Raw genomic sequence first — 10,000 nt, forward strand, 5'->3', positions numbered from 1 at the left:
AAACCAGCAGCTGTCCTCTTTATGTCCAAGGTTGGAGTTTGACCTAAACTGTGTGCTGCAGATTTTTGTGAAAAATTCTTTGTTCAGATACGATAATCTTAAGTGACTATGGTGATTAGAGAAGGTGACAGAATGGAGGTTTAAATTGTTAAGAACAAGTGGAATAACCAGAATATGCCATATGACTGCTGAATGCATAATGTTGTTGTTTGTGCACTGAGAGGGGGTGGGGGTCAGGGAAGAGATTTAGCTGTTCAACGTAGGCCAATGACTTTCATAATGAGCCAAAAGTGAGGACGCAGGTCATTTTCAACCTTAGAGTTAATGTTTTCGTTATTGTTAACTAATCCCATTAAAAGACCAAAATCAACAATCAAAGACAATCTAATCTGAGATTTGTGCTTTATCAACAGAGTAGATTTACTTTTTGTATGCTATTCCCTTTATGAAATTAGGTTTCAAACGGTGACACGTTTTATAATGAAATGTATGTGTTTCTCACCGACTCTACATAGGAATACAGTACACATGCAGAGCTCAAGCTAATGAGTAGATACATGAAACACACTTAGAGAGTGGTGTAGTGTTAATTGATAAATTACCGGAGGGCTTTTTCGAAGGTTATTTAACCACTGCTCTTATGGTGGCAAGTTTACTTAAAGGGGTGATAGAATGAGTATATATGGTATTTCACACTGTTCCTTATGGTCTCCTAATGGGGTATGTAACATTGGTTGGGCTGAAAATGGTCTGGTTGATATTTTATTGGCCCTTATGCATCCCTGTGATTTGGCCCTATTTGTAACAAGAGCTTTTCTTCCAAATATAGTATGCTCATGAATATTTAGATGAGCTGCACGCTGATTGGTTGAGTGAATCCCCATACACACACACATTAGAGACGCACGCTGATTGGTTGAGCGAATCCCCATACACACACATTAGAGACGCGCGCCGATTGGTTGAGCGAATCCTCATACACGCACACATTAGAGACGCGACCAAATCTCATATTCCAGACACTGCAATGTTTTGTTACCAAATTCACTTCTGAGACAGTTTTATGCGAAAAATCAACTATATAAAGCTCAAATATGGGCTGTTTTACGAAAATTGATGGCTAACTGCAAATTTGGTAAGACGTGTCGGACTTTAGGAGCGCCACACAGTCTGACGAGAAAGCGCAGCCTGCTGGGCTCCATACCTAGATTTCAATTTAATGAATTTTTGTGAACACTAGCTAGGGGTTTCGTTAGCTGCGACTGTCCCTTCAATCCTATGTATACAGATTGCGGCTAGTTAGCTTCATTTTCGGCGTAATTAGAGTATATTTACAGTTTTGAATTTCATCACGCCACTTATATAACCTCTACCCCAAGGTCTTATAAAGCTAACAATGGTGTCCTTTTTCAATTTCATACATTTTTGTTAATTTCAGAGGAATTCTAAGAGGAGGCTATCTAGCTCTCATTGATAGAGCTACATCTAGCCGCAGGCTCTATAAAGGGGTGTCAATGGGATTTTGAGCTTCTATGTATGTCTATGTCGTTATTCAACTATGACAAGGTATAATCGGTTTTGCATTCTATCACCCCTTTAAATTGGTCAACTATAACTTTAAAATGCCTTTACATCTTTACTAGTTAACAGCTACAGACTAAAAAAATGTATTCATTCACTTTGCCACTGAAAGGCTACTGCTAACAGCTACCGGCAACTGTGACTCGATGCACGAGTTGACGTTATAAATCAATCAACACACCTTAAATATTTAGATGACAACTTTGACCATTCCATTTGTTTTTATTGTCTCTAATGCATGAAAGACACTTCTTTGATCTTCAAGCACTTAAAAAAATGTGAATTTCAACCAGATTATTGCTCACTGGGAGAAACAAAAAGTGGCAGAGCGTTGTTCCGGTGTGTTACTGCAACACTACATCCCTGCATTTACCCTAACATTATCCATTACCAATACACGCCCAACCCCAACACTTAACCCAATCCTCTACCTGGCTGAAGATTTAACTTGGAAATTGCATTTTGTTTATGAAACAAGTAGGGAACTCCCCCCAATGTGACCCTGTAAAAAAATGGATCTCGCCACAACATGAGTTATACATATTTAGACACATGCACGCATCAGCCTGGTCTCATGGCAGTTCGTGATATAGTCACATTATTGAAGCTATTGAGTCGTTGACAGGACATTTTTTTTGTGTGGCGATTACGAATTTTAAAGCAATGTATTTCAATGGGAAGCATATTTCGTGATCACAGAACGATGACGGTAGCGAGTAGTATTGATAAGGCGAAAGTCCGCGCAGGGAGGTTGGTCGGGGTGGTGGATGGGTCAAACAACACAGGTCTTTCACCCCGGAGACCGGGGATTGCGTCCCGCATGTGACGGTTCCTTTCCCCATTCTTCTTTTCCTAACCCCAACCGTCCCGTTGTTGTGGCGTTTCATTTCCCCGTTGTCGTGTGCCCCTGCGCCCGGGGATCGCGTCCCGCGAGTAGCGGCCCGTCCCATTGTTGTGGCCGGCGTGTGGTGCCTCATTTCCCCGTTGTTGCGTCCTCCAGAGCAGGTTCCAAAATCGTGACCTGTACACGTTCAAAATTCGTGACGTGTACACAAAATAAACGTCAAAATCGTGACCTGTAAACGTTAGGGATGCACGACGATATCGGCACGACATCGGTATCGGCCGATAAAAGCTTAAAATTATCATTATCGGCAGATATGAATACAGTATTTCTGCCGATGACCCATGCCGATAGGGTGGCTTGTTTACTATGCGCACATGACGACCATGAACGTAGCATGAGCGCCAGCAACTTAAACTTCCAACATGTCGGCTGTGTGGAGGTATTTGGAATATGTAAAACAGATAAACTTGCTATTTGCAGTACTTGTAAAGCACAAGTGATGCGAGGAGGCGTGTTCCACACTACAAATATGATTACGCATCTCAAGAGCCGTCATCCTGAGCAGCACCGAGACTAGTAACAAGAAAAAACACCAGCAAAAACCCATCAGCAGCCTCTACTTCAGTCCTTTGACAAAGCTAGAAAATACAGCAGCGACCACCCAAAGGTAAAAATTTAATTTTGAATGTATTGCTCTTGATAACCTACCAGCCGTTTAGCATGGTGGAGCCGCGGTATGCTATTCCTAGCCGGCACTACTTTTCTGATGTGCCCTTATCTGAACTCCAGAGTGTTGTCGGCAGTCACATTGAAAAGCTCCTCGCGGCACTAGTCACATTAGCTTTACCACGGACATTTGGACATCAAGCGTGAGTCCTGTTAGCATGAGCCTCGCTGCCCAGCGGATAGACAAAGACTTCACCCTTAAAAAAGCTGTCCGACCTACACTCACAGGAATGCTCCGGGTCTCACACAGCAGCTGCAATTGCATCTTGTGAAATGGAAAATAGAAAGAGTGCATGTCGTGCTGTGTTGACAGTGAACGGCTGTTTAGCGTTGCCTCTGATGTAAGGCATTTGGCAGTGAAAGTGAATAGAACTTGACAGAATAGACAGATTTTCAATGGTGATTAAACTTACCCACTAACAATATGACAGTCCCAGTACCTTGCTGGTAATTAAAGCAAACACTACAGTTTATTACAACTCATGTTTTATTTCTAAAGCTCTGGTCATCAGTTCCATCAGATATAATATCCCTGAGATCATAAAATGAACATTGTTATTATTATTGAATATTATAATGCATACATTTAGTGACCATGATTAACGAAATTGTGGTTTTTCAATTTTAAGTAATTTTACATATCATGACTTACAGTATTGTAAAAAACAATCCATTTAAATTTGCATTTACTATGGTTAAAGTGATGGTTCGGAGTAATTTTCCCCTAGGGTCCTTTGCACCATGACCTCGAGCCAAACCCCCCAGAAGCTTTTTTCACCTGGGTCTAACATTGGAAGAGTTAGCGTAGAGTAGCGTTATCAGCTGAATAGCTTATTAGCGCAGGGGCTAATGGACCCACGTTTGTATCTCGTAAATGACCCCACTAATAATGCCCGAAATGATACCAAACTTCTACACTAGTACATATAGGTTATGTACTCATAAAACAATGGATTGGAAAGTTTGTAAGTACACCAGAAGTTCATGAACACTTGCCTGTTGGCTTCTGCTCTCTGCTGCTGCTGCTACCTGCAGTTAGACGAGTGCTTAGGGCGGTCTACAAATTACTACACCGAAAAGAGATACAACAAAAATATTTATTAATTTAATGATTAAATAAGGTAATGTCTCATGTAACCACCTCACCTGTAACTTACCTCAGTTATTGCTTGCCTCCTGCTAGTTATACTACAGCACTTACTTTAAAAAAAAAAAGTTAAATTAAAAAATATTTTTGTTGCATCTCTTTTCGGTATTGTAATTTGTAGACGTCCCTAAGCACTCGTCTTACTGCCGGCAGCAGAGAGCAGAAGCCAGCAGGCAAGTGTTATGTGTTAGTGCATAAACTTCTGGTGTATTTACAAACTTCCTAATCCATCGTTTTATGAGTACATAACCTATATGTACTACTGTAGACGTTTGGTATCATTTCGGGCATTATTAGTGGGGTCATTTACCAGATACAAACGTGGGTCCATTAGCCCCTGCGCTAATAAGCTATTCAGCTGATAACGCTACTCTACGCTAACTCTCCCAATGTTAGACCCAGGTGAAATAAGCTTCTCGGGGGGCGTTTGGCTCGAGGTCATGGTGCAAAGGACCCTAGGGTGAAATTACTCCGAACCATCACTTTAAGTATGGCTACTCAAGCAGATAGCATGCATATATCACTTAATTGGACAATTATATATAACAAGCCAAACCAAAAAAGTTCTCCATCCATCCATCCATCCATCTTCGTCCGCTTATCCGGTGTCGGGTCGCGGGGGGAGCAGCTCCAGCAGGGGACCCCAAACTTCCCTTTCCCGAGCAACATTAACCAGCTCAGACTGGGGGATCGAGGCGTTCCCAGGCCAGGTTGGAGATATAATCCCTCCACCTAGTCCTGGGTCTTCCCCGAGGCCTCCTCCCAGCTGGACGTGCCTGGAACACCTCCCTAGGGAGGCGCCCAGGGGGCATCCTTACCAGATGCCCGAACCACCTCAACTGGCTCCTTTCGACGCAAAGGAGCAGCGGCTCTACTCCGAGCTCCTCACGGATGACTGAGCTTCTCACCCTATCTCTAAGGGAGACGCCCTAGAGAAAAAAAAAGAAAAAAAGTTCTGATGAAAAATAATCAGAAGCCTTCAACCTGTTTACCATGGATGCTGTGGAAGCAATTTAAAAAACTGTAATTGTTTTACCCTCATTTTACCTAAGCTGAACCTAGTTTATTCCTTATTTTCACATTTTCAACAGTTGAACCAGAAATGCTCCAGTAAGAGAAAGTTGTTTTGCAATAATAAAATGTGTGCAGGTATTTAACTGGCTGAAATAATGTTTTGATTAGAATTAACTGACAAATTGTATTAACAGTAAACTGGAATGCATATGCTTGTGACAGATTACAGCTGCCACAGTGTATTACGGTCACAGCTGAGGGGAGTAGGAGACAGATCAGTTCCCTCTCACATCCAAAGGTAACAGTCCGCTGAGAATTCCTACAATTCTGTTCAGTGACTGGACGCACCATGGTGAATGAAAGCATATACTCTCCATTCAGGTAGTTCATCATACAGATATGGTTATCATAATTGCTCCCATAAAGAGGATAGTCACCATCCTGCAGTGAATTTCCTTTGCCTGGAGTCATCGTTAACATTTCCCTGCACTTAACAAAGGACAGAACGGATCATTACATTAAGACAAGAAGCTTAAGTTCTCACATGAACTTTAAGGGATTGTAGATATATTACAATGTAAAATTCCTTCTGCATACTAACTGCAAAAAGAAAACCTAACGCTGCATTATTTTCTGTGCTTATTTGATTGCTATGTGACACTGAGATTTGTTAGAAAATAAGAGAGATGTACTGTATGCAGATGCTTTGAAATCACTGTTAGTACAAGATAAAGTTAACACTGTGTGTTTGTAATGCTCATCCTTTTCAGATATTGCTTGAAAGGATCACTGTGCACATGTAACCCACTTACCTCCTTGTGTGTTCATATTGCATTCCAGATGTTGTATTGCAATTAACTGCGGTCTGCAGTGATTGGATTATTAGAAAAATAATGAAAATAATGTTTTTTCTTGTTTATAAAGGCTGTAAGATATTTCACAACTAAAAACCACACATAACTATAGAGTAAAGCGCACAAAGCAGCACACAATGCTCTAGGATTATGTAGAATGTCTTTTACTAGTCAAAGCATTAAAGACACCTCAACTAAAAATATAGATGTCTCCACCAGTAAATTGTCCCTGGAGAAAAAAAACAAAGAACAAATTTACTCATATGTCACTTCTTGATTTAGATCCAGCTAACTGGATTCTGACTGAAGTTGGCAAAATTTCAAAAAGCTGTTATATGCCTTGGGAAATAGGGACCCAGAGTGAGTGAGGATTTATAATGGAGCTTCCCTTAACACTAAGCCACAACAACATGCTAAAAAAGGTTTCTGCACTTTGGTGTTGACGTCTAGTAGCAGAGCTGAGGAAGCAGAGGGAATACTTTTCTAAAAGTACTTTTCCTTCCTACAATCTGGTGATGAAATGTGAGCTTGGCAACAAAAAACCCATCACTGATTTCAGTATGTAGTAGGTGTGTGTGTGTGTTGGGGAGGGGGGAGGGGAGGGGGGGATCGATACAGCATAGTATCGCGATATTTTCCATGGCAATACTGTATCGATACAGACACCAAGTAGTATAGATCTATTATTATATTTAAGTTGGTCAGTTTGTCTGCTTGACAATCCCATTTTTCAGCAATAAAATTGAAGTGAGATGAACAAACAGAGAAATGTATCTTTTTAGATAAACAGATGTTGACAAAGTTTCCTTTTGGGGACATCATTTGAAATTGGGAAGAATGTGAAGTTGGAAAAAGGTAATAAATTGCTATATATCGCAGAAAAAAAAAAAAAGAATATATACCGTATTTTTCGGACTATAAGTCGCTCCGGAGTATAAGTCGCATCAATCAAAAAATGCGTCATGAAGAGGAAAAAAACATATACAGTAAGCTAGCTGCTAATTTATCTCCCTATACTTAACATTGTTGCTTTAATCTTAATTGTTAAGTTTGTTCTGTAGTGTCACGTTAACTTAAATGGTTTACAAAGAATGAAAACTTGCATCACATACATTTTTCTTTTTGCATTCACATGCGAGTTAATGCTTTTGCTAAGTTGGTTTTGCTCTGACAAATACCAATTCCTTATCAAACTCCAAATGGTTTAACCATATAACATATATGTTAAAGTTATATTACAGCATTTTACATTTCACTCTTCTTAGTGTTTTTGTTAGTAGTTCTTATTTCTTTATAATTTATTTTCCAGGGATATTAAATGCACTGTTATGATCATCTTCAATAATAGGGCTGGGTACCGAATTTAATACTTTTTAGGCACTGACCGAATTGCCTCTAAAGTATTGAGTATTGAAAAATGCCTTGTCATTCAAAACCCAATTTCAATACCTGAGGAGTAAATCTCATCAGCATCAGTGAGCCAATAAGCACGCAGCATGCTTCTACCAAGATCTATTCATGCTTGTGATTGGCTGTCTAACTTTACACATCGCAGAGACATGCAGGGAAAAACTCTACGTAGTAGGAGCTGAAAAATAAATGAGAAGATTTGTGCCGTAATGTTGTAATTTCTTTTTGTTTTATGAAATTGTTATAATTTAGGAAGCGGTATCAAAGTCACGGTATTGGTATCTTTGAACAATACCCAGCCTTATTACACCTTATTACGAATTTTGAACGTGTACAGTTCACGATTTTCGAACCTGCTCAGCCTTACACCCAGATATACCATTATTTAATGGTTATCATTCTCAAATAATCATACTGGTCTCAACCACAAAAATCCAAAGCAGATGGGCTCTGTACTCTTTACATATTTGTGTGTGTGTGTGTGTGTGTGTGTGTGTGTGTGTGTGTGTGTGTGTCTCCATAGGAAACTGGCGAAATCCACCTTTGTGTTAGTGCTGGTGTTTGGCATCCACTACATCATCTTTGTTGGGATGCCTCTAACATTTGAGGGGCCGAGCTGGGAGGTCCGCATGTACTGTGAGCTGTTCTTCAACTCCTTCCAGGTACTCAGGGATTTTTCAATTACTACAACACTGCAGCTGCTGATACGTTATGAGAAACCCAACTCACTAGTTGCCCTCAGCAAGCACTCCCACAAACATGAACCAACTTAAGGTTGCTTCTCACATTCACAGATCAGGCAGTTCATTGATAGTCTATTTGCTGAAGGAGCTCAGTATTGCATAATTTAAAGCCCTTTGCATCTCAAAGTCAGCATAGTAACTGTCCAACTCCAACCACCACCATTTCTAGTACACACACAGAAACTAAACACATTTACAGTCCATGTATCACAGGCTGTGGTCTGTGTCTCCACTGTGGACTGGCTCTGATTATAACCTTTTACTAGGTTTCATTTTACAGTGAGTATTTCAATGTCAGAATCAAGACTGCACTTCATGTCTGTGAAGCAGTTTGATAATTTGGTTGATTCAGAGTCATAATTTGGCACTGCCTCAGTTTAAAAAAGCAATTTCAAATAGGCATGACCTTTCCTATATTCTGTATATTTACTAGATTACAGTTCATACCTAATCAGTTAATTTTTGACCTCAGCCTATAAAACATGTTTAACAGTGTTGAGTACATATTTCTGCTCTGAAGTTATGAGCTATTGTGAGGAATTGTCATTTTTGTGTGGAGTTTGCAAGTTCTCCTGTAAAGAGGATACATTCCTCGCATGGGGAAATATATAATATGGAAAAGAATGCTTCCATGGGGAAACTGAAATGGTTGGAGCATATCGAATTACAATAGTCACACATGCTTTTTAAATGCCTGCTCATTTCATGTAAAATCTCTTATGGAGAAAACACACCTATCTTAAATGCAGATTTGTTTTACCTAGACCACAGGAAAGGTTTACTTAATAAAGTCCATGGTATTATTTTGCTCTATAAAAAGTGTTTGTCCATTACATTAAAAATGTAATGTAAACCCCAAGTGTCAAACGTAGTGTAACTGATACAGTTAGTATACTAGTACTAGGTCAGCAGATTATACTGTAGTTGGCTCAAACTTATGTCAAACTTGTGGGCACGCTCATCTTTTCTTTTTGTCGGGTCGCTTCTAAATTATTGTCATTACACATTGTTCATTCGGCCATTAGTTAAGATTATGGGTCATTTATCATGGCTCAATTTCTTTGGGGCTTTTCCCTTTATTTGAAAGAATATAGATATGAAAGGGATAGAGAGATGGGGGATGACACGCAGCAGGTCGGATTCAAACCCTGCGCCGCTGCAGGACTCAGCCAACATGGGGCCAACGATCTTACTGGGTGAGCTAGAGGCCACCCCTCATGGGTCAATTTCTCATCAATGATCTTAGAGCTTTGTAAAAAACGCACAAAATTGCATTTAACAAAGCAACCTGTAATAGCAAGTGTTCTGACATGGCCGTTTTACATAATTGAAGCTTGATTTTAACCCTTGTGTTGTCGAAGGACAACAGACACGTTCCAAAAAAAGCTGGGACGGGGGCCACAAAAGAGAGAAAGTTGAGGAATACTAAAAAAAAAAAAAAAAAAAAAAAAACAGGTTAATTGGTCATGATTGGGTATAAAAGGAGCCTCCCCAAATGGCTCAGTCGTTCACAAGCAAGGCATACGCACAGAAACGGGTGAAATGAGAAAGGGCAACAACAACAGCAGATGGATGAAACAAGTGAAACTGTGAAACTGAGACCATTGTGTAAAATAAATCTCAATATTGCCCTTCATCAATGATAGGAAGAATTCAAAAAGACATTTTGATAATTAAT

The 10,000-nt window shown here is 39.9% G+C and overlaps 1 protein-coding gene across 1 annotated transcript in view; it reads left to right on the top strand.

The window, feature by feature from the left end:
* The window catches only part of LOC114564574 (parathyroid hormone 2 receptor), an 80,381-nt gene that overhangs the window by 55,632 nt on the left and 14,749 nt on the right, over positions 1-10,000 (top strand). The window contains exon 11 of the mRNA XM_028591987.1: positions 8,103-8,241. Coding sequence (XP_028447788.1) covers positions 8,103-8,241 — 139 coding nt within the window. The remainder of the gene's footprint in view (positions 1-8,102; positions 8,242-10,000) is intronic.

Source organism: Perca flavescens, chromosome 11 (assembly GCF_004354835.1).
Source record: "Perca flavescens isolate YP-PL-M2 chromosome 11, PFLA_1.0, whole genome shotgun sequence".
In the NCBI taxonomy this organism is placed as follows: Eukaryota; Metazoa; Chordata; class Actinopteri; order Perciformes; family Percidae; genus Perca; species Perca flavescens.